Raw genomic sequence first — 26,045 nt, forward strand, 5'->3', positions numbered from 1 at the left:
GGAATCCAGAACTGCAAGAAATGACCATTCATTAACCACAGTGTAATTATAACATATAACTGAGAGTGAAAGAGTTAGGATCAGTATAACACTGAAAAACCCCTCTTACTATTGCAAAAAAAAGTTTTACTTCCCATAAAAACAATCTTCTGGCCTTCCATTTTGAAGCTGAATGGTTCTGAGTTCAAAGAGCCACCTATTTGGTCTGTCCTAGGTGGCACAGAAACAGAGCAAACAGTTGCTCCCATTAACTTATTAAAAATGTTGAAATCGGGGCGCCTGGGTGGCGCAGTCGGTTAAGCATCCGACTTCAGCCAGGTCACGATCTCACGGTCTGTGAGTTCGAGCCCCGCGTCAGGCTCTGGGCTGATGGCTCGGAGCCTGGAGCCTGTTTCCGATTCTGTGTCTCCCTCTCTCACTGCCCCTCCCCCGTTCATGCTCTGTCTCTCTCTGTCCCAAAAATAAATAAAAAACGTTGAAAAAAAAAAAATTTTTAAATGTTGAAATCACTTCAACAGCCATTCATAAATTGGTGATTTTCTCTGCATTTTTATTACTACCAAGAGAGATAAAATCATATATGCAATAGATTTCTCTTATTCAGTCCCCTAACTCAGATTACTGAAGACTAGTAAATTTATATAATAACAGCTGACTGTCACAAGGCGGAGACCTCAGTGGCCTAACTGACCATTTTCAGTAGTCAGGCTTCAAGAGTAGGATACCCAGCAGTAAGATAAAGGTTTCTTTGAGGCAGACTAATTAATCTGATTATTTAATCAAAGCCCAAGGGCAACATCCCTCAAAATAAAACTTTTTTCAGACCTTAAAAAAAGAATCTCTCAAATTACACGGTGCCCTTCACTACAGAAATTACTATACAATTAAACAATGTGAGGGTTAGAGGCACTGACCCCTCACACAGTTGAAAATACACATATAAATTTTGACTCCAATACTTAACTACTAATAGCCTACTGTTGACTGGAAGCCTTACTGATAACATAAACATTCTATTAGCACATATTTTGTATGTTATATGTGTTTTATACTGTATTCCTACAATAAGCTGGAGAAAAGAAAAGGCTATTGAAAAAATAATAAAAATACATTTACAGTACTGTACTTTAAAATATCCATGTATAAGCAGACCCATGCAATTCATACCTATGCTGTTCAAGGGTAAATTTTACTTTCAAATAAGATGAAATATTGTATATATTTTTTAATTTCATGATTTCTAAGCCTTTACTTCCTCCACAGCAGCTGGTGGAAAGGTAGCCTCTGAACATGGCTAAGACTTGGCAACACAACTTGTGAGAAACTTTGTCTTCAGAGAGGCAGCTTCAGACCTGGGCCCAAATCCCACTATACCACTCATACATATAGGAGAGACAAAAAAAAAAATAACTACTTATCTAAACTTCGGTTCCCAGATTTTATCCAAGACAGCAAATATTGCCTACTTCATGAAGTGGTTGTGAAGATTAAATAAAAATGTATAATGTTTAGCATAGTGTGTAGAAATGTAGCATCCAATACAGTAGTCATTAACTCTATGTGACTATTTAAATCAAATCTAAATTAATTACAATTACATTTTTTAATGTTTATTTATTCTTGAGAGAGACAGACAGAGCATGAGTGGGGGAGAGGTAGAGAGAGAGGGAGACAAAATCCAAAGCAGAGTCCAGGCTCTGAGCTGTCAGCACAGGGCCGGATGCAGGACTCAAATCCACCAACCGTGAGATCATGACCTGAGCCGAAATCGGATGCTTAACCAACTGAGCCATCCAGGTGCCCCTAAAGTAATTACAATTAAATAAAACTTAAAATTCAGTTCTTCATTCACACTAGCCATATTCCAAGTAGTCAATAGTCACATGCAGCTGGTGTTTACTGTACTGAACAGCATAAATACAGAACATTTTCATCATCATAGAAATATTTGGACATTGCTAGAGAATGTAAGTGCTCAATAAATGTCCATTTAATCTGCCTCGCATTTTTTCCTTCTCCTCACCAATTTCACTAAGTTCTCAGGATGCCCAAGATATTTCCATATCAGGAAAGAAAGCAGTATGATAAAACATATATGTGTTTATCACTTCTTTCACTTCCAGGAATATTGGAGTTCTAAAAGAGGACCAAAGTGCTTACCACAAATGGGAGTTTTACTGATGGGGATTTCAAGCCTTGCAGTCAGATACTGGAGAAGGTCTTTTTGCAGAAAAAGAGTATCCACAATGTTCAATTCATACCTAAAAATCTACCTATTCACAGCAATGACATTGATTTTAACACATTAACATTTACTGAGATGATGAAAAAGAAAAGAGCTTTTTCCCTATAGAATTAATTTCACAACATTTTTTCCTGGTTGGAATATCTAAAAATAAACATAAATTATCAGCATTTTTCCAGAAATACTTTAACCATGTTCGTTTGGGTATTTGAGTAGAATTCTTTGCATCAGTCTTTTTGTTTCTTTGATTTAATTTCCTTTATCCTTCCAAATAACCAGAATTGGAGCTGGTAAGCTACTAGAGTGAACATACTGACAGAGGTATAGAAAGTTGCAGGAATTATAAAACATTGAAATTTAATAAAACTCCTAAGAAAAATCCTGGTGTCAGATGATACTTGAGGGTATCTGGTGAAATTATCTCATAGATCCTTGTAGACATGGGCTTAAATGTTCCAGGTAGATTTCTCTGCAACACGACATTTGTGGCACTAAACTTCAAAGGATACACATCTTTGCTTTCAAAATTATGAGTAGAAGAGGCTGGCCTATGTGCCTTATTATAAATGAGGAGAAAGGAGATGTAGTACTTTTTAAAAATCATGACCTTCGCTTATGCATGGCATCTTTCTAGGTAATATGCAAAGCTACATTCTCGAGTCAAAATGAAAATGTGTGAACCTAACTCCTTGAATGGCTTTTGCAAACAAGTTGCAAACAGAGCCAATCTATTCTCATAGCCTTGGTCATAGTACTTGAATACATCTGGTAATAAATCTGATCATAGGTCTTTAATGAGTGAAATAAATTCCCTGCTGGTGATGTTTCAGGTTAAATAAGTACATAATTCTCTTCTTTCACCTCTTTTACCTATGTTACTTATGCTAACAATATTCTGTACTTATGCTAACAATATTCTGATTGTGATTATTCCTCGATGCGTTTTGTTGTCAATATCAACAAGGTATGGATTTCATTAAACTACAATGCAATGCTAAAAATATAGGACATGAGCAAGTTTTTTATTCTTCTGAAACCATATATATGCTAGCAGTCTAAACACAAAAACATAAGCCACTGTCTTGTTAAAAGTACAAATAACACAGGATCATAATTTTGTAAACTACAACTCTCAAGTTATTTTAATTAATAGCCATATTTTTTTCTTACTGCAAAATGATCCACATGCCATCCACTTTGACATACAATTTCAGCTACTAAAAAGACACATTTTCTGAACAATTTACTTTCTATTCTGCTATCATTTTACAATATTGGGCACATATTATGTACAGTATAACTCATTATTATCCCTTCCACCAGGTATAAATTTTATGTTTCTTACTATTGTTGGATGTAAATTTCTACTCATGTTATCTTGGGAGGCATTCTGTAGTGAAAACCCATCAAAAAGACAAAGTATTCAAAATAAAACACATAACTTACCAACTTGTAAAATGAATACCAATTCATAAATATCAACTAACTTCTGTACAGAGCAGAGTGGCTGATATTCTAGCCTGAACCTTCTAATAATGATAATGGTAATAATAGTACTGTCATCTCCAGTGGTCTAAATTCTTTGACTACAATTAAAGAAACCACACTGACTTCACCTAAATCCAAAGGAAGAATTTATTATAAGAATACAAATATGTAGTGTGAATTAAAAAGCGATCAGAACCAGAAATATCCAGGTGTTAGGAACTAAGAAATCCTCTCTCGTCACTTATCTGCCTTGTTTTTCTCTTAGAAAACTATCTGCCTCTCCATCAATATACCTCTGCTTCTCCACCAATATACCAAATAAAGCTACCTCCTGTTCCCAAATTATACATATAGTTTTAGCTGGGTTTGGTCTCAGTTACTCACAAAAACAATCTTAGTAGCCTAGTGTAAATAAAGTATGCATCAAGAAGTCAAAAGTATGAGTTAAGACTTAGGGGTCGTGTAATACCAGCAAGCCCACTCCATGATTGGGATGGGATGGGATGGGATGGGATGGGATGGGATGGGATGGGATGGGATGGGATGGGATGAGATGGGATGATGGGGAGGGGCATGTTCTCAGAAAGTAAAGAGCCGGGGCGCCTGGGTGGCTCAGTCGGTTAAGCGTCTGACTTCAGCCCGGGTCACGATCTCGCGGTCCCTGAGTTGGAGCCCTGCATCGGGCTCTGGGCTGATGGCTCAGAGCCTGGAGCCTGCTTCTGATTCTGTGTCCCCCTCTCTCTCTGCCCCTCCCCTGTTCATGCTCTGTCTCTGTCTCAAAAATAAATAAACGTTTAAAAAATTAAAAAAAAAAAACTAAAAAGTCAATAAGTGGGGCGGAAACCCCCAGAAGTATCAACAGCTGTGCTTTGTTCTCTTCAAAATGATTTCATTTACACAATCTTATTTGATGAGAGGATCCAGGTGCTTATACTAGGCCTACTTAATATTAGGTAGTGACAGTTATTATGGGAAAGTTAAGATTTCCAAATTATTCTATTCATGCTGTCATTAACACTAACAACTATATAACCTGTGCTTACTTTAGGCCTTCATCACTGACTATAAAGTATATCCAAGATTAAACTCAAATAATGCTAGTAAGACTTTGAGGAAAGAGTGGCTTCTTAATACAAAATCATGCAGAACTTCATTAAAACATTGCAAAAAAGTAAAAAATAATATATACATATATATATATGATAAAACTATGTCTATTATAGTCTATTTTTGTTAAAAAAATGGTAAGATCATATGGTCATACTCCATAATTTAGCCAAAGATCATTCAACCTACATAATGTTAGAGTTTTAGTATACTGAATTATTTTTTATTAGCGATCCAAGATTCATTTTTCTTCTGCCAATGAAAAAGCCAAAAAAAATTTTGAATAATCAATGTAATATTCAGGTCCAAGACTATTCATACCAGTCAATTTGGGCTACTCATTAATGTCCAGGAATACATCTTTTTCTTTTTACCTGTAACAGTTTTCAGAATAAATTTTGAAGATCTAGGTTTCTGGTAGTGAAGAGCAGGTGGCTAGAGAAAACAAGGTAAGTTTTTAGACATGGAAAAGATGAAAGACTGACTGCTTTGCACTCTGAAGACTGGATATATCAGCATGCAAACATCCTTTCATTATTTTAATCTCACACAAAAGTATATAAAATACTTTTGGATCCTTTGTTAGCAAGATAAAAACAAATTAAACTGAAGGGCTGACATGAACTGAATATCTTATTCAGGAAGCACCGTCACCAACAGCTTCAGGAAAAAACCAAAGTGGATCCTTCAAAATATCATTCCAAAGGGCAGAAGATACTACCACGAAAGAGTAAAAAAATAAAAACAGCATGGTAATTGCAAATACAGGATAGTGGGTCTTCTCATTGCTCCTATAATTCTTTCTTCATAACACTCTTATTATTCTTATTAATTTCTGGGTATATTCAATTATTTGTTTGCTGGAATGGAACTTTCCTTGGACATCTTGTCTTCTTCATGAGTACTTTCCCCAAATTGGTAAACAGACCACTATGCATGTAATCATTGTTCAAAACTTTTCTTAAAATGGAAAAATAGCATGTTCTTTAGGTATTTGCAAAATTTTTTCATTGTTTACAATTCCTGAAAAATGAAATGAACCTATCTTCAGCCAATCTGAAATTACTCTTTTCTATATACATCTTTCTCTTTATTCCTTTACTCATGCTATTCCTTTTGCCGGGAATGCCCTCTCTTAATCTTCCTAAATCCTATCCATTCTTCAAAGCCTACGGTAAATAGACTCTTCTCTGTGAAGCTTTCCCTGATCTCCCCAGCTAAAAATTTTTCCTTCTGTTGAAGTTCCGTAGCATTTTACCTAAACCTTCCTTATATCCCTTATTTATATTATAGCCGATTGCATTACATAAATGAATATCTCCTAAGTTTAAGAGTAAGTACATAACCATGCCTGATGAAGTATTTACTAGGCAGCTACCTTTAAGCCTATGGCTCTTAGGGGTATAAGACTTCGATTTCAGGAAGCTCCCACACTCTATTAATGAGGTTCTCTTCTACTTGCATTTGAGCCATTCTCTGGGAAGACAAAGAAGAATGCTCTGAGGCACCTTTGTGACCTGCCGTGTAACTGACCACATGCACTATTCCCACAAAACATCTGAAGCCTCTCTGATGGCAGGCTGAGCATTCTCAGTGAACCTAATGCCACATGTGGCCTATGAGAGTCCTGTGAGTCTGAACATTTAGTTAAATCTAAAATGATCCTTGGTAGGCCATTTTAATAAGGTTTCAAATACCTAATTATGGAAATTAAATAATTAGTACATGGAAAGATTTTAGTGGTGTCTGGCACATAAAAACAAATAAATAAATATTAGCTACTGCTTCCCATGGTCAGAAACTGGTCCAGTAGAACTATAAACTTAGGCGTGTCTGATTCCAGATTCTATGCTCCATTTCTTTGGGGCATTTTACTACATAGAATCGATTTCCTATTTTCCCCTCTAAACCTGCTCTCAAAAATGAATTTTTTTGGGAATGCAAACTGGTGTATCACTCTGGAGAACAGTATGGAGGTTCCTCAAGAAACTAAAAATAGAACTACCCTATGATGCAGCAATTGCACTGTTAGGTATTTACCCAAAGGATACAAAAATACAGATTTAAAGGGGTACATGCACCCCAATGTTTATAGCAGCATTATCAACAATAGCCAAACCATGGAGAGAGCCCAAACGTCCATTGACTGATGAATGGATAAAGAAGATGTGGGGTGTGTGTGTGTGTGTACACACACACAATGCTATATAACTCAGCCATCAAAAAGAAATCTTGGGGCACCTGGGTGGCTCAGTCAGTTAGGGGTCCAACTTTTGATTTTGGCTCAGGTCATGATCTCCTGATTTGTGAGATGGAGCCCTGTGTTGGGCTCTCAAAATAAATAAACTTAAAAAAATATGAAATCTTGCCATCTGCAGTGACATGGATGTAGGTAGAATGTATTATGCTAAATGAAATAAGTGAGTCAGAGAAAGACAAATTCCATATGATTTCACTCATATGTGGAATTCAAGAAACAAAATAGATGAACATATGGGAAGGCAGAAAGAGAAGAGAGTGAAACAAACCACTTGAGACTCTTAACAATACAGAACCAACCATGGGTTGATGGAGGGAAGTGGGGGGGGGGATGGGCTAGATGGGTGATGGGTACTAAGGAGGGCAGTTGTTGTGATGAGCACTGGGTATTGTATGTAAGTGATGAATCACTGAATTCTACTCCTGAAACCAAAATCACACTGTACATTAACTAAATTTAAATTTTAAAAAGAAAAAAAATGGGTTTTTGTATCACACGTGTACTTCAGTGCAAAACTAAGTTACTTTCTTACTTGTTCCTGGATACACATTATAAGCCTGATTATCTATTTCTAAACCTATTGGGTATGGACTGAATGTTTGTGACCCTCTAAAGTTCACTTGTTGAAGACCTAACGTGATGGTATTTGGAGGTGGGGCCGCTGAGGGTAATTATGTAATGAGAGTAGAACCCTCATGATGCGATTTTATAAGGAGATGAAGGGAAAGCTAGCTCTTTCTCTTTCCCCCACATAAGGATACAATGAGAAGAGTCAGCCATTGCAAACCAAGAAGAGGGCCTTCACCAAGAAACTGACCATGCTGGCACTCTGATCTCAGACTTCCAGCCTTTAGAACTGTGAAAAATAAATGTTTGTTAAGACACTCAACCTATAGTATTTTGTTATAGCAGCATGAACTCAGACACTATTAATACCAACGGAATGGTATGAACTATGAGTGTAAACAGTTTCTTCCCTCCAGAAAAACTAAGAGCAACACTCTGGAAAACATGGGGGGAAAAAAAAAAAAGAAGACAAGCCACCAAAAACTGTTTCGTATTGAAATGGGTCTAAGAAAAGTATAAAAAAAATGGGGTGGGGGGGAATGGGACACAGATCATGAACTCAGATTTCTTCACTGTCTTTTCGTTCCTGCACCATTTTAAAGACCCCAAACTGGAATTGAGAGTAAGCATGACATGGATTCTAATCAGTATACCCCACACCACCCCCAGGACATACACACACACACACACACAGACTTTGGCCCTGTATCAAAAGACATACAAATAAATGTACCAAAATTACTTGTTAAAATGTTTCTCTCTCCCTCCTTCTTTTCTATATCTCTTCCATGTATATGTAATTTTTATGACTTTAATAAGAGAGTTTTGCCTGCGAGTATACTAAAAAGTTTCAGAAACCAAGAGAAATACCTTATAGAGTAAATTGGGAGCCCAAAGAAAAGAATAACCAAACCTATAGAAAGCAGGATCAAGAAAGATACAGAAATGAAGACACTTGAGCTGAGTAAACAGACAGTATGGGGAAAAGGCAATGGAGACACAAGAATAATGTGACCAAAGGTACGGAGGCCCAAGTAGCATGACTGGTTGAGAAAATGTAAGTAGAACAAGGAGTTAAAATTTGAGACCAAAGAAATAGGCAAGGGCCTTATAAGCCACGATACAGAAGGTGGACTCGGAGAGAAACATGGAACAAACACGTGATTTTAATTATTATTTTTTAATATAATTTATTGTCAAGTTGGCTAACATACAGTGTATACAGTGTGTGCTTGGCTTTGGAAGTAGATTCCCATGATTCATCACTCAATTACAATACCCAGTGCTCATCCCAACAAGTGCCTTCCTCAATGCCCATCACCTATTTTCCCTTCTCCACTGCCCTCCCACCATCAACCCTGTTTGTTCTCTGTACTTAAAAGTCTCTTATGGTTTGCCTCCCTCTCTGTTTGAAACTATTTTTTCCCCTTCCCTCCTGCCGTGGTCTTCTGTTAAGTTTCTCAAATTCTACATATAAGTGAAAACATATCTGTCTTTCTCTGACTGGCTTGTTTCACTTTGCATAATACTCTCCAGTTCCATCCACATTGTTGCAAATGGCAAGATTTCATTCTTTCTCATTGCCAAGCAGTATTCCATTGTATATACAAACCACATCTTTATCCATTCATCAGTTGATGAACATTTGGGCTCTTTCCATAATTTGGCTATTGTTGATAGTGCTGCTATAAACATTGGGATACATGTGCCCTTATGAATCAGCACTCCTGTATCCTTTGGATAAATTCCCAGGAGTGCTATTGCTGGGTCATAGGGTAATTCTATTTTTAATTTTTTGAGGACCCTCTACACTGTTTTCCAGAGCAGCTGTACCAGTTTGCATTCCCACCAGCAGTGCAAGAGAATTCCCGTTTCTCTACATCCTCACCTCCATATCTGTTGCTTCTTGACTTGTTAATTTTAGCCACTCTGACCGATGTGAGGTGGTTTTCAATGTGGTTTTGATTCATATTTCCCTCATGATGAGCGATGTTGAGCATCTTTTGTGTCTTTTGTGTCTATTGGCTATCTGGATGTCTTCTTTGGAAAAGCTTCTATTCATGGCTTTTTTCCATTTCTTCACTGGATTATTTGTTTTTCGGGTGTGGAGTTTGGTGAGTTCTTTACAGATTTTGGATACTAACCCTTTATCCAATACGTCATTTGCAAATATCCTCTCCCATTCCATCGGTTGCTTTTTAGTTTTGTTGACTGTTTCCTTAGGTGTGCAGAAGCTTTTTATCTTGATGAGGTCCCAATAGTTCATTTTTGCTTTTATTTCCCTTGCCTTCAGAGATGTGTCCAGGAAAAAGTTGCTGCGGCTGAGGTCAAAGAGGTTGTTGCCTACGTTCTCCTCTAGGGTTTTGATAGTTTCCTGTCTCACATTTAGGTCTTTCGTAATTTTGAGTTTATTTTTGTGTATGCTGTAAAAAAGTGGTCCACTCATTCCTCTGTATGTTGCTGTCCAGTTCTTCTAGCAACGTTTGCTGAAGAGACTTTTTTCTTGGATACACTTTCCTGCTTTGTCAAAGATTAGTTGGCCATACATTTGAGGGTCCAGTTCTGGGTTCTTTATTCTATTCCATTGATCTATGTGTCTGTTTTACGTACAGATTTTAAACAAAGTATAATAAAGTAAGGGTGATTTGGGAGAATGTTAGACTCGAAGAAAAGAATTTCAAGAGTCAAAGGAAGAAACCACAACCTGAAACTAAATAGAAATGAAAATGTGAAAAATTACAAAAGTAGAATCAACAAGATTTGGCCAGGAAGCTCCTAGCTATGGAGGTCTAAAGTGAGGAAGAAATACAGGGAAATGCTTTGGTTTGTTGCTTTAGTAACTCTGGCAATTGTGGACAAATTACTGTCCCGGTTTATTTTAAAAGAGAAAAGGAAGATTTGCAGAAGAATTAGTCACCTAAGGTCCATATGAACTTGTGGTGTCTGTAAGACAGGAAAAATGTTCAATAATCAGGGGCACCTGGGTGGCTCAGCTAGTTAAGCGTCTGACTTGGGCTCAGGTCATGATCTCCAGGTTCCAGAGTTGGAGCCCTGCAATCCACTCTGCTGACAGCTCAGAGCCTGGAGCCTGCTTCAGTCTCTCTCTCTCTCTCTCTCTCTCTCTCTGCCCCTCCCCCGCTCACGCTCTGTCTCTCTCTCTAGAATAAATAAACATAAAAAAATTTTTTTTATGTTCAATAATCGGCTATCCACAACCAGAGCGAAGCAGATATCCACGTCTGAGCTGGAGAGAGAATACCTAATACTTTATAACAGTATTTGAAGCTATGTGGGGAAATGCTATTACTGAGGAAGCCCAGACAAGGCAAGTGAGAAGGAGCAGAGGCAGAAACCTGAGGGACACCCACCAATATTTCAGAATCAGGCGGGAAAGGACAGTCAGCCAGAGGGCAGCCCATCCAGGGCAGGTGCCACAGAAGCTGCAATGAGACGGGGTTTCAAGTAGATGCGACAGGACAATCAGGTCAGACAACTTGGGAAATATCCCACTGGATTCAGCAATTTCGAGTTTTTATCAGAATCCTTTGTTGAGGCAGAGTTTTTTCTAGGAAACGGGAAGCTGATAGGAAACAGATACCGCAATCAGGGCGTTCCCACACATGCCTTACGACGCCCTAAAGGCTATTCTGCCGCCTGAGAGCAAACCCCTTCACACGTCACCCAACTTCCACGCCAAGTTCCAGAACCTGAAAAACCCTGCTGTGCAGCTCCCCACTCAGCTTAGAGCGCGCTCCTCCCCCCACTCCCGCAATCTTCCCAGCCCTCAGAAACCTACACAAATGACTTCACCTCCAACCCTCCCTGAGGCTCACAGGAAAAATTAAAGCACTTCCTTTTATGGTTCCAAAGCTATGTCCGTACCTTACAAAGCTTTGTATTATTTGTTGTGCATCTGGCTCAAAACAGAGCGAGCCACACCAAAACGTAGAGGAAAGCTGAGAAGACGCCCTCACAGGCCACTTGTGAAAGGAGAGAGAAAAACTACGACTCCCAAAAGGCAGCGGAGCCGTACGACCCGTGATTCCCAGCATCCTCTGCGAGGCTCAAAATCATCTAGGTGGCCAGCGCCTCGAGACGACAGGAAATGTCCGCGGGAGAGTAGAAAGAGAGTCTTGCGGGAATGGCAACGTCTAAGGAGGGGCCTGAGAGACCGACGGAGCGCCTGGATATTGCGCGCGGCCTGGAGAACGTGCCCGTGAGCGCGTGGCCCCCGGGGGCGGAGCCAGAGCCTTTCCAGGTAGGGGGCGGGGCTCGGCCGCAGAGAGTGGGGCTGGTGGGTGCCGGCGCCCGGCTCTCCGGGGAAGTTTGCCCGCCACGGGCACTGAGGGCTCAGCCACCCAGGTGGAGCTGGCGCCGGTCCAGGTGGGGGGCAGAGCTGAATAGCCCCAAGGACCAAGTGCGTTGCTTCCCCACCGGGCCGAAGTTCTGTGGCGCTCATACCGCAAGTGGTACCCGTACTTCTCGACGTTCTTTCTTACCCCATCGCAGAGCTGTTTCGCGCAGGAATAGCTCTTACATGCTCAGGTTTTCGTCTTTATCTTTTTTATTTATTTTTATTTTTTTAATGTTTATTTTTCAGAGAGAGAGAGAGAGAGAGAGAGAGAGAGAGCATGAGCGGGGGAGGGGTAGAGAGGGAGACACCGAATCCATCTGAGCTGTCAGGGCAGAACCCGACCTAGTGCTCCAACTTAGGAACTGTGAGATCATGACCTGAAGCGAGGTTGGCGCTCAACCGACCGAGCCACACAGGCACTCCGGTTTTAGTCTTTTTCTATGAACCCTCCGTAATGACCTTAACAACAAGAATATTCCTCTTTTCTGCCCGTAGACTGGCAGTTCCCTGAAGGGCAAAGCCAAGCGTTTCGTGAGGTCCCTTGGAAACAGCCCTGAGAAACTGGCGTTTTTTCCCCTGGTTCTGTCCCCAGAACTCATTGAGGGATCGGGACAAATCATTTACCTCTCTGGTGTCAGGTGTCTCATATGTAAGATAAGGCATGGGCCGTGTTAACGGCCCTCAGCCTAGTGGTAGGGTTACAAACTTAGGTCATCGTCCCTAGGATGAGACTTTGCTGAGTCTCCCTCGTGGTCTGAGGTCTTTTGCAAATATAAACTAGCCTCAGCTAAGCCTTGGAATCCGCCCGTGTACGATTAAAATAATAGTGCCTCTCCCGGATTGCTTTGAGAATTACAAGTAAAATGCACTTCTGGTTTGCTAAAAGAACTCAGGAAATGTTCTGCACTGTTACCACATCAAAACCTTTCCTGAAATAACTTTCCCACTCCTGTGACCTTGGACTGCTTGTTGCCTAAATAATATGACTAAAAAACAATGATGGAGTGAAAGGAGCGCTGGACTTGGAAGTAGGAGAGGGTGAGTTCAGGGCTTGGCCATCTTAGCTATTTCTTGGAGCCTGAGCTTCTTCATCTGTAAATGAAAATAATTAAAAATGTATAACCCTTGTCATGTACATTGTCAGTATTGAGCCCCGTTTGCCCCTCCTTCCTAGGGTTGTTGTGAAGCTCAAATAAAACAGTAGATTCAATAGCAGTTTTCAGAGTGGGCAGGATATTAATGTCAGAAAAGGTTATTTTTCCTCAAACTACCTCAGGCAGTTTATGGTTAATAATATAGTTGGCTGGGACCAAACACTTGTGGGATTCAACTCTAATCCCTAAAAGCTTATTCAGTACCAAACACTGCTGAATATGTGGTCCAAAATCCTGACAAATGTTTTCTTTATTCAGCAAATAATTGATTGTGTATAATGTGCTAGGCGTTAAGCTAGACGTAGAAGATAAAATGGTGACAACTTTTCTTTTGAGCTTACAAGACCATATAGAAAGCATTCATTTGCTATGGGGGTCAGGAGGAGAGGGTAGAGGGAGGAGAAAGGAAGCCTTATGACTGATACTTACACCTACAGTTAATGGGCATAAGTGAAAATCTGGAGACCAAGACTCAATCCCACAGTATTCTAGCTGCCAGCCTATATGCATAGCTCTGGATAGAGTCAGGATTACTAAGATCCTTCCTCAAGGAGCTTATAGTCTTACCAAGAAGATAAAACATGCTTGAAACATATTTATGACAAGCCTGAAGTGCCTTTAACTAGTTTGCTTTCATATATTCATAGAGCACAAAACAAGTCTTATGAAAGGTCAAAACAGCTTGCTTACCCCAAACCCTGCCTTCACAGGCATGTACACACATAGGAATTAAGGCATGAAAAACTCAAGTTAAAAATAACTTTGTGTCTAATTTGTCTTTGAGTACTGTGTGAAAAGGCAAAAAGAACATTCACATGTTCATACTGGAAACAAGCCTATCATAATGCCATCTGTGTTGAAAGCCAAACAGAAAGTAAACTAATTGATTTTCTTCAACTGAGTGTTGAATCTAGCCTTTTTTTCAGGTTTCTGAAACCAGCTTCAAACATTAAGATTTCAGCTTGGCCTTGACAAGAATTATCTGGCTCACACGCTCTTAATAGCTGCTTGAAGCAAAAACAAACTCATGGGGTAGAGGCCAAGTACAAAGATTCATGTAGCTGGTGTTTCAACACAACCAAAAAAGGAATGAAGATTTTCACAGCACTTCCTTAAAATTCAGAATCAAGGCCTAGGTTTTAAGCCCAAAATATTATGCAGTGTCATAGTTAGGTTTCTGGGGCTTTGATATAGAATGTGACTTAGAAAAGTCAGACTTCTGATCAGAAGTTATCAAGAAGTGCAATCAAGCAGCCAAAAAATATTTCCTAAGCCAGCTGCCCTGTGCCTAGCGCTCTGAAAAGTAACTCATCCCCCATTACCGTGTCATACCCCAAATCACAGTACCATTTCTTTGAGACATATATTTGTTAGAAAAACAAGACTTACACTTGTAGTACAACTGGAGACCCCTACAGGCCATGCCATTTAAATCCCAAAGTTCATGCTTTTAATAAGTGCAGGTCTAGTTCAGAAAAGAGAGAGATTGCGTTTGAGACTAGCCAAGGAGGTGTATTTGCTTTTCAACATGATGTCTCCTGGGCTTCTTGAGTGACGATGGTTTATAAAAAAGTTTTAAGTTTTGTGTCAAAAAACTTGAAATCTCCACCCAGTTCTTCAAGGATCTGGTTTCTGCTACATAATTTTGCCTTTGTCATTTTGCATTTATTCCCAACTCTTGCATGATCAATGTTTGCATTTTGATACATACCAAGAAAAAGTAAAATTTATGTTATTACAATACAAAGAAATGATAAAAATCCCATTCTTTGTGTCCTTTTTGTATTTTTCTGACTGGTTCTTTCTAAATCCTGGCACGTGCACATAATGGGCAATAAGGCAATATTTGTGGATGAATGAAAGATGTGTGTGCTGGGTCAATTCTTAGTTTCCTCCCTTTCAAGATGAATAAGTAATGGAAGATAGGAATATAGTCACATGGTCTCCTAGAGATAATTTTGGTTTGACTATGTTTGAACCTGGAAAATTTAACTTCAGAATCTGTTGCTTCTACCACCCTACTAGATAGCCTACATAATTCATAATGAACACTTATGTGCCAGCCACTAGAGTAAGCTTTGTACATGGATTCTTTGACTTTATTTTCCTTCACAGCCACCTTTGAGATAGACAGAAAGGAAATATTTAGAGAGATTAAGTAATGTGCCAGAAATATATGATGTTTTAAATATAAAACCTAGAAATAACATCTAGAAGCATTGAAGGAAGCTACTATTCTAAAGATATAAAGGGCCTGGCACTGAGTATGGTGTTAGTTATTTAAATTTAATAATACCTGGGGTGGGGGGCAGGTACAGGTATTATTCTTGTTTTATAGGTGATTACCTGAAGCTTGCCCTAAGTCACAATGCTAACAAGAGGATTGTATACGTGTCTATGTTCTATACGTGTCTCCTTTAGGACATTCCATGCTCTACATTAAGAAGTTCTCCACTGGGGAGCCTGGGTGGCTCAGTTGGTTAAGCATCCAACTCTTGATTTCTGCTCAGGTCACGATCTCATGATCTGTGGGATCAAGCCCTGTGTACAGCTCTGGGCTGACAGTGCAGAGCCTGCTTGGGATTCTCTCTCTCCTATCTCTCTGTCCCTCCTCCAGCTCATGCTCTCTCTCAAAATAAGTAAACATTAAAAAAAAAAAAAAAAAGCTCACCATTGCCTGTCACAGGCATCTCTGGTCTCCTGCACATTTTGCCTTAGCCTCATCTCCCAATTGGAGACCTGAATTCTCATTACCATTTATATCTTTGACTAAATTTTTCAGCCATTTCCTGGAACCATTGTCAGCTTCCACCATGAGTATATCAATAAAGAGTCATTTGTCTGTGGGGCGCCTGTGTGGTTCAGTGTCTGACTCTTGATTTCAGCGCAGGTCATGATCTCACAGTTCATGGGATCAAACCCTGCATCGGGCTCCACACTGACAGCACAGAGCCTGCTTGGGATTCTCTCTCTGTCTTTCTCGGTCTGCCCCTCCCCTGCTCATTCACTCTCTTCTCTCAAAATAAATAAATAAATTATAAAAAAGAAAAAAGAGTCATTTGCGAGAAATAAAAATACAATATAAACTAACTCAAGCATAAAAAGGAAGGAATTGCCTCATAACAGCAAAGTCCAAGATTGGTAATTATAGGCATGTCCAGATATAAGAACTCTAATGATGTCATCAGATATTTCTTTCTACCACCTCCACCCTTTGCACACCTGCTCCTCTTTCCGCTGGTTGGCTACACATTCAGTAGGTCTTACGTATGCAGTAGAATTTGAGATTTCCAGGTGAACAGGTAGAATGAGAATGTCTCTTGCTGATTGTTTAAGCAGAAATCCCAGAATCTTTTTTTTTATGTTTATTTGAGAGAGAGAGTGAGCATGAGCGGGGGAGGGGCAGAGAGAGAGGGGGTAGAGGATCCAAAGGCCGCTCTGCACTGACAGCACAGAGCCCAATGTAGGGCTCAATCCCATGAACCGTGAGATCATGACCTGAGCCGAAGTTGGACACTCAACTGACTGAGTCACCCTGGCACCCCAAGAATTATTTTTCATTGATCTGGCTTAAGTACCGAGCAGATCCAACCAAACACTGTTGAAAGGAACAAATGATGACCTGATTAACCAAGTATCCCCCATCCTAACCACTGAGACAGTAGTGGGAAGGTTTCCCTGAGAAGTCAAGGTGCTGTTATCAGAAGAAAAGGAACAGATGCTGGATGAGTAAAAACATGTCCTCTGTGGTCTCATTCCTCAAGCTTTGATCTCTCCTTGGTTGAAGGTAAGCACAAAAATCCTCAGAGTAACACCCTTTTTTCTGAATCAGTTTGGTCCTGGGCTTTGTTCCAGGAAGTAGAGGACAGACTATGGAAAGAGCTACAAATTGGGAGCGTTTAAACTCAGGTCAACTGACTCCCCATTTATGATGCACTAAACATTAGCTTTCAGATTCTCAAAAGTTAACAATTTGCATAACATAATATTTGAATAGAATATCAGGTCAGTGACATCAGATTATTTCTGAAAACAATTTTTCAATATGTAGTTAGATACCTGTAAATCATGTTAAATTAGAAATGGTTTTCAAAAGATTATTCTTTAGCCATTTTTCTAAGTCAGGTGAATCATCTTCCTGGAGTGGTATTTTACTGACTGTTTATGGAAGAGAAAATGGAAATATATGGAGATAAAATGATTTGTGTTAAGCATTGGTATCAGGGTTAAGGATTACATCCATAAGGGAAAACAAATATTCTCTTCAAACAAGAAGTTTATCCAGAGGTCTCTATTATCTTTTGGAAGGTGTCTGCAGCTCATTTGGAATTATTTATAAACTATCTCTAAAAGACCTTAGATTGTGCATCAAGTTTAAATTCCAGAATTTAAAAAAAAAAACAAAAACTGTATCACTAGATTCTCCAATATCTTTTTTTAAATATGTAAATAAAAATAAGAAAATAAATGTATTTTTCCAAACCTCACCAACCCAAATAAATTCAACAAAGAATAATATGCTCTTCTGGTTAGAAAACTGCAATAAGTCAGACTTGATTTTAAAAGGAATTATCTGTGTCCAAAAAAAAAAATCACTTTAGACTTTAGTGATTTATATGGTACTTTAAAAATACGTGCACTTTTAAGAAGAAATTAATTTAAAAGAATTCTTCATGGGAAGTTTAACAGAGAAACAGTAAAATCTTCATTTTGCAAGTACTTTTTGAAAATGTCTCATAACCATTTATGTTTCAACCTTGACTCTTTCAAAAGCTGGAAGTAGATTCTGTATAAAACAGCAGCCATTGAATTTGACTGATAGGGCATCTTTTTCTAAGCCATTTTTTATCCCTTTAGGATATCTCTACTAAGCTAAAGCTGTAAGAAATGACACAAACAAGAGAAGCTATTTCCGCTCTCCACCCCCAAATCACTTTTTAAGCAGAGTGTTGGCCTTCCCCCGCAGGTGCTCCCACTCATACTCCTCATCTTACACAGAGGATGTCAATCCTTACCCCAGCTCAACGTTTTTTAAAATGTAGGGTTTTGAGCCTAACTGCATAGCTCCACCAAGGCTCCACCACAGGGTATGTAAGTACATGTTGTTTAATACTTTCTCCAAAGCTTAGTCCTGAGAGATAGGCGGTTCAGACATTCCTCTAGATACTCTTAAAATCTATCCCTGAATTAAAGCCTCTGCAGCTGGTCCCTCACAGTACTGCTCTTACTCTCTCTGCATGGGCAGCATGCCAGTAGCCTTTGTTGAAAGTCAGAATGAGAAACAGCCCATGAAACTGCTTTCTGGAAGAGAATGGTTTAGACAGACACAATGGTGAAATTTCCCTCCAGTTTCCATACTGGAAAAAGTCAGTACTTCTGAACAGTGACAATGTTCTTTATGGATAGTGTAAGCCATATGTCATATCGTATTTCCCTCTTGGAAGTGGCTGTGCTCAGAACCAAACATCCAGTTTACTTCTGGATAGGCACACTTTGTGTGCCTAAGCTCTCTCAACTAGCTCTTCCTGTTCTTCACCTTACATTTCCTATGTATTGTTCATTTATCTTATATCTTTGTAAGTCTCATTAAATCCTTTTTGGAACAATGCAGCTGTGATTTTATGATAAGAAATACATATGTGATCTTTGTCCCCATTTCTGGCACCAAGTTCCTAGAACCCTTGTTATTCACTAAGTGATGAGAGCAGCCAAAGGTATCGTTTGTTATGTTAATGAGGCACGTTTTGGAAAGCACCTGAAGGTGAGAGCTGGTTGCCAGTGGAGCCAACCAGGTGATTTGAGAGTTGGAACTTTCAGTACCCTCACCCCTAACCTCCAGCTACAAGAGGGGCTAGAGGTTGAATCATTTGCCAGTAGCCAGTTTTAATGAATCTTGCCTCTGTGACCAAGCCTCCATAAAAGCCCAAGAAAACAGAGTTTTCTCTTGGGTTCAGAGCCTCCATAAAAGCCCAAGAAAACAGAGTTTTCTCTTGGGTTCAGAGAGCTGGGAGCAAAGGTGCTGTGAGTGTGGCATGCCTGCGGACGGCATGGAAGCTCCTCTCCCTCTCCCCATACCTTGCTCTATTCATCTCTTCCATCTGGCTGTTCTGAGTTGTATCCTTTTACAATAAACTGGTGTCTGCTATGTAAAATTTTTCTGTGAGTTCTGTGAGCAATTCTAGCAAATTAATCGAATCCAAGGAGGGGATTTTGAGAACTTCTGATTTACAGCTTGTTGGCCATAAGTTCAGTAACAACGTGGATTTGTGACTGGTGTCTGAAGTCCAAGGAAGGGGTCATGGGAACCTCCAGTATACAACCCATCAGTTAGAAGCACATATGACAACTTGAGCTTGGGACTGGTTTCTGAAGGTGGTGGGAAGCAGTCTTAGGACTGACTCCTTAGACTATGGAATGTGATGCTATTGGATAGTGTCAGAACTGAGTTGAATTATAGTATACCGACCTGGTGTCTGAAGCATTTCTTGTTAGAGGTGTGGGAAAACCCCACCACTACCACCACACTGAAATTGGGTCCAAGAACACTAACAGCAGGTATAAATAAATGAATTAGTTTCCATTTAAGTAAAAATTATTCTATACATAAGGAAATATCTGGGCTTATAAGAGATACTTTAGGGGCGCCAGCGTGGCTCAGTCAGTTAAGCGTCCGACTTCAGCTCAGATCATGATCTCATGGTTCATGAGATCGAGCCCTGTGTCGGGCTCTGTGCTGACAGCTCAGAGCCTGGAGCCTGCTTCGGATTCTGTGTGTGTGTGTGTGTGTGTGTGTGTGTGTGTGTGTGTGTGTGTGTCTGCCCCTCCCCTGCTCATGCTCTGTCTGTCTCAAAAATAAAGAAAAACATTAAAAAAGTACTAAGATGTACTTTAATCTTTAAGGTTTGGAAATATGCTTCATTATGCTAGTGAGGAAATAACCGGAGATCAGTTTTCACACAGAGATTTTTAGACTTGAGACTTTCTTCTTTTTCTGTAATGTAAGAAACTTTTCCATATTATCTCTTTACCATTTAATAAAAACAGGATTTCTTCACATGTATGTAATACATCTACATTTATTAATATCTATATAACAAGTATGATTTTCGGAATTCTGTCTGCAATTTCTTGGCCAATTTTGCCTATTTTTAACACTGTGAAGACTCAAGTAAAACTCTGAAGTAATAGTATCTTTTTTGAACATCAAAGAATATTTAGGAATTTAAGTAATCTTCAAGTTAAGAATTCCTTTAAAAATCATTGGAAGACTTTCTTCCACAGTCCACTTTTCATTAAGTTATTTATCATTTACGACTTTCTTATCCCCAAAAAGCATCTGCAATGACTCAATAAAATACATACGTGCAGGGGTGCCTGGGTGGCTCAGTCAGTTAAGCATCAGAATCTTGATTTTGGCTCAGGTCATGAACTCATGGTTTGTTGAAGCTCCAAATGGGATTTTCTCTCTCTCCCTCTCTCTCTCTGCCCCTCCCCCCGCTTGTGTGCGCACACATGCACGCACTCTCTCAAAATAAGCAAACATTTAAGAAAAATACATACATACATTTATATTGTCAGATAAATGTGAAAAGATCAAGAGCCAAGGGCGAAATTCTTAACTGCATTCAAAAACTAAACTCAGCACTGATTTTTCTGATATTAAAGAAGAAAACAAAATGAGTTACCAATCTTCCAATTTCTGATGAGAGAAAAACTTCTCTTTTCTTTTGTTACCCCATACCTAAAATAAAACCACAGAGTTTTAAATGTAAAAATTAATCTTGGGGTGCCTGGGTGGCTCCGTCAGTGAAGCATCCAATTCTTGACTTCAGCTCAGGTCATAATCTCACGGTTCACAGGTTCAAGCCCCACATCAGGCTCTGCACTGACATTGCCGAGCCTGCTCGAGATTCTCTCTGTCCCTTTCTCTCTGCCCCTCCCCCACTCACTAACTCTCTCTCTCTCAAAATAAATAAACTTTAAAAAAGTAAAAATTAATCTTACTTTTTAAATTGAAGAGGTATGTTTTCAAACAATATTTTAACAGATTGTTCTTTGTTAGTTTTGTTTGAACCTATTTTTATATATGTTGGAATTAGGAAGTGTCTCATCCAAAAGCTGCTTGAAATGTGTATGAAATATATGCCATGGCATGCTGACTTACAGCATTTCTGGTTTTGCAGTATACTCCTGACCACGTAGCTGGACCTGGAACAGACATCGATCCCACACAAATAACCTTTCCCGGATGCATTTGTCTCAAAACCTGCCTCCCTGGTACTTGCTCCTGTCTCCGTCATGCAGAGAACTATGATGATAATTCCTGCCTTATAGATACAGGATCCCAAGGCAAGTGTGCCAACCCGGTTTTTGAATGCAATATCCTGTGCCAGTGCAGTGACCAGTGCAAGAACAGAGTGGTCCAGCAAGGTCTACAGTTCCAACTCCAGGTGTTCAAGACGGATAAAAAAGGCTGGGGACTTCGTACCTTGGAATTTATACCAAAAGGACGGTTTGTCTGTGAATATGCCGGAGAAGTTTTGGGATACTCTGAAGTACAGAGAAGAATTCAGTTACAAACAATACAGGACCCAAATTACATTATAACCGTCAGAGAACATGTTTACAGTGGGCAGGTAATAGAAACATTTGTTGATCCTGCCTCTATAGGAAATATTGGAAGATTTCTTAACCATTCTTGTGAGCCAAACCTGTTGATGATTCCTGTCCGAATTGACTCAATGGTACCCAAGTTGGCACTTTTTGCAGCCAAAGACATTTTGCCAGAAGAAGAACTCTCTTATGACTATTCGGGAAGATTTCTTAATTTAATGGACAGCAAAGACAAAGAAAGGCTAGATCAAGGGAAAACAAGAAAACCTTGTTATTGTGGTGCCAGGTCATGTGCTGCTTTCCTCCCTTATGACAGTTCACTATACTGCCCCTTAGGAAAGTCAAACATAAGTTAGGAATGAAAAAATTCCTAACCTAAGAGTCAAAAGAGTCTATTCCAAGTCCTTCCTAAACACTGAGTTAAATGCATTTACTTTATTACCATGTTTTTAAAAATGGTGACACTTCTATTTTTGAGAACAAACTAATAGATATGGTTCTGTGTAACTGTTAATATAATAATATGTAAACATTTTATAATTATAAATTACTGTAAATTAGAAGGTTAAAAGGTAGCATATATCTTTATGGAATTAAAACATAAAAATTGGTTTCAATTTGAAGTCAGTTTCCACTGACTTCATTGAAACTGGAAATGTGCACCTTGGAAACAATTTTGGCCCAAGAGTAATGAAGATCATACTTGGAAAATTAGGCTTTTCAAATTGATTTTTAATGATTTTTTAAAATTCCAAATTTATATTTACAAATTATCAGTGGCTAAATGGAAATTTTTGCTTTAATTGGAACTATTTCCTTCTCCCTCTTATTCTCAATATTATGTCTCAGAACCAGTTAGCTCTGAAGCATAAGGCAGGAGTAGATTCAGGATATCAATGGGAGACTAACTTGGATAGAACAGAAGATTTTAAACTCAGGAAGGTCTTGTTAAAAGGGTGGGGAGAGGTGAAACTTGCCCAAATTGTTTTCATTCTCCTGAGTGTTCAAAGAGTATTTGTGCAACATATTTCTAATTTCAGCTTTGGCACTTTTCAGTGTATTAGTGTTAAGCAAGTTACTGAACCTCTCTAAATCTGAATTCCCTTTTCTGGATATAGCAATATTGGGAAGATCAAATGAGTTAAACCTTGTAAAGGGTTTACCACCATTACTCAGTACTAGGATAGCTATAATAAAAAAAGACACAGGGGCACCTGGGTGGCTCAGTTGGTTAAGCACCCAACTCTTGATCTCAGCTCAGGAACTCGATCTCAGGGCTGTGAGTTCAAGCCCCACACTGGACTTAAAAAATTAAAAAAATTTTAAAAGACACAAGTGTTAGCAAGGACATGGAGAAATTGGAACCTTCATATATTGCTGGTGGAGGTGTAAAACTGCACAGCTATTTTGTAAAGCCTTTGGGTTAATTCCTTAAAACATTAGATATAAAGTAAACCACATGTTCCAGTAACTCCATTCCTAGGTATGAGCTCCGGAGAAACAAAAACATGTTCACAGAAAAGCTGGTACACAAATATTCATAGTGGCATTATTCATAATAGCGAAAAAGTTGACCCACCCCAAATGTCCATTGACTGATGAATAAATAAACAAAATGTGGTATCCTTACTGTGGAACAAAATTCACCCATAAAAAGGAATAAAAAGTATTGATATACACCACAACATGGATGAACCTTGAAAATATTATGCTAAATGAAAGAAGCAAGATACAAAAAGGCTACATATTATATGATTCTGTTTGAATGAAATATGCAGAATAGGCAATTCCATAGAGATATAAAGATTAGTATTTGCCAGTGGCTGATGAGGAGGGAGGTATAGGAAGTGATTCCTAATAGGTACAGGGTTGCTCTTAGGGTAAATGTATGTACTAAAAAACACTCTGAAGGGGTGAGTTTTCTGTTATATGATTTATACCTCCATTAAGCTGTTATAGGAAAAGGGAAGAAGACACGAGTGCCTCTCCTTTGGAAGCTGATAACCAATGATGCTGAACATTGCTCTCAGGAAAAACTCTTCAGGTCCCAGAGAAATGCTTCTCCAGTCACCTTATGCCCTAAAACCAGACACAAGTGTGCCTAATGCTGTGATTGTGGCCATTACCACTATCAGAGATGACCACTGCTTCAGAGTACAGTGAGATTTTGAAGCACACAAGTGTTTGGTTTGATAAGAACATAAATGAAGCCATTAACTTGTCAGGTCCTTCCTTTCAGATGGCATGAATGCAATTCTTAAATAACAAAGTGTGGTTCCCTTGTAGTGTTGAATGCTAGTTTTCTCCTTTCTCTTTCTGTTTGTTTGTAGTTGCAGGCATACTCACACATTAGCACTGTATTCATTACACTTGCACATGGAGACACATATTTGGCAACATTAAACAATTCATATTACTTTTAAACTTGTAGATGTGCAGTCTAGAAGTTTGATATTGGTTCTGCACATTACTTCACACTACTTGGTTGTCATTATATTACTTTAAGAAACGGTTAAAATTGATAGTTGTGATAGTTTATTTTTTAAAATTAAAATACTTTCTGCAATAATAATTCATTAAATGCAATCCCATTACAGTGTTTGAAGAGGATAAGTAAATTCCATGGTTTATTTTCAAATCTGTCTTTGCAGAGTGAAGCTTTCTCAAATTGAAATTAATAAAAAAAAAAATATATCAAAGAGCTACACTGACTCCGGAAAGATGGTCTCATTTATTTATTTATTTAGTGTTTATTATTTTGAGAGAGAGATAGACACTAGTGGGGGAGGGGCAGAGAGAGCGAAGGAGACACAGAATCCAAAGCAGGCTTCGGGCTGTGAGCTATCAGCACAGAGCCCAACGCAGGGCTCAAACCCATGAACTGCAAGATCATGGCCTGAGCTGAAGTAGGGTGCTTAACTGACTGAGCCACCAGGTGCCCCAAGATGGTCTCATTTAATATGATTGTTAATAGAACACGAACTATATGAAAATCTTGCTTATAACAACACAGTTTATGATTTTACTAAAAAGAAAATAAAAAATAGAGTCTTTGAAATAAATATATAATTATGACTCAGGTCATTATTTTATTATCCATCTAAACATTGCCAGTTCGGTTGGGTGCCCATGCATGAGCAAGGATAATTAAGTTTAGTCATATCTGATATTTTGCCTATTTTCAGTCATATGAAAAAGACTTTATACATGCTTTCCATTCTTGTGATTATGAAGATATTTTTGTCCAAGTAGGAAGATAACTTGGTTTGTAACTATTAACTATTTCTACGTATTGCCTATAGCTCTCCCACAAGCTGTCTGGCCTTCACACTTATAAGGAAGGGATGAGCCAGCTTCCCTAGCAAGGCTCACATAAAATAATGGATGTATATAGACTATAACGTACTATATAAATTTTGATATCATTTCAGACCTATTTCTGTGTTAACACTGCTATACAGAACAGAACAGACAGTATATTACCATAGACATCTTTGGTTACATCAAAATTCATTTAGATTCAATATAACAGTAGGAGTGTCTTGGTGGTACAGGTTATGAAAATATTAGAATAAACTCCTAAAGGAGGTCTGTGAATCATTTAAGTGAAAGGACACCTGTCTTTGGCCATTTAAGTGTAGCTAAAATTATAGGCAAAATCTGAAGTTGGAGTTCCTTTTTGCTTTAAAACTATTAGGGATTTCCCCAAGATAATAAAAATCTCCTCTATTCTTATGTATATAGCTACTCAGTTAATAGGATTACTTTTCACTTCATTGGCTAAAGCTACAAGCTGTCCGTGCCTCTTCCTCCTCCTCCTCACTTCAACCACGAAGTCCTGCAAATCCCCTGCAGACGTGTCTAAAACCTGTTTTATTCACCTGTTTTATCATTTTGTGCCATGTTTCCATCATTTCTTCCCTGCAACAGCCTCTTGGCCTCCAGCCTCACCATCCCTACTGTGCATTCTCCCCACCTCTAAACCTTCCCATGACTTCTCATCACACTCAGGATGGAGCCCAAACTTCTCAACATGGCAAGAAGGCCCCTTCCTACCTTTCCACATCATCTCTCACTTCAATTCTCTGTGGTCTTCTTTGAAAAACCATATGCCCTCTCTCATCCCCCACCTTAACAACTGATATTCCCTTTGGGAAGAAGCTTAAGGAAGCAGGTTGCTTACCTTTGCCTTCAGAGGGCATTAGAGGGGTGGGTGGGGGGAGGAATTTTGCTTTATTTTTTTTTAAGTTTATTTTG

The 26,045-nt window shown here is 39.0% G+C and overlaps 1 protein-coding gene and 1 long non-coding RNA gene across 2 annotated transcripts in view; one reads left to right on the forward strand and one right to left on the reverse strand.

Moving 5' to 3' along the window:
• The window catches only part of LOC109254650 (uncharacterized), a 57,587-nt gene extending 45,789 nt beyond the window's left edge, over positions 1-11,798 (reverse strand). The window contains exon 1 of the long non-coding RNA XR_002074913.2: positions 11,550-11,798. This is a non-coding gene — a long non-coding RNA (uncharacterized LOC109254650). The remainder of the gene's footprint in view (positions 1-11,549) is intronic.
• Positions 11,724-25,517, forward strand: LOC109254649 (histone-lysine N-methyltransferase SETMAR). The gene is made up of 2 exons (XM_019428756.2): positions 11,724-11,925; positions 21,359-25,517. The coding sequence occupies exons 1-2, from the start codon at positions 11,809-11,811 to the stop codon at positions 22,142-22,144; spliced, it is 903 nt and encodes a 300-aa protein (XP_019284301.1). The 5' UTR covers positions 11,724-11,808; the 3' UTR covers positions 22,145-25,517.
• The last annotated feature ends 528 nt before the right edge of the window (positions 25,518-26,045 follow it).

The sequence above is a fragment of the Panthera pardus genome, unplaced genomic scaffold (genome assembly GCF_024362965.1).
Source record: "Panthera pardus isolate Hobbes unplaced genomic scaffold, ASM2436296v1 HiC_scaffold_8, whole genome shotgun sequence".
Classification (NCBI taxonomy): Eukaryota; Metazoa; Chordata; class Mammalia; order Carnivora; family Felidae; genus Panthera; species Panthera pardus.

Bases quoted from the DNA above. Each gene is read 5' to 3' on its own strand.
- LOC109254649 (XM_019428756.2), top strand. From the start codon at position 11,809: ATGGCAACGTCTAAGGAGGGGCCTGAGAGACCGACGGAGCGCCTGGAT. The intron at 11,926-21,358 runs GTAGGGGGCGGG...CTGGTTTTGCAG, and splicing joins CGGAGCCAGAGCCTTTCCAG to TATACTCCTGACCACGTAGC.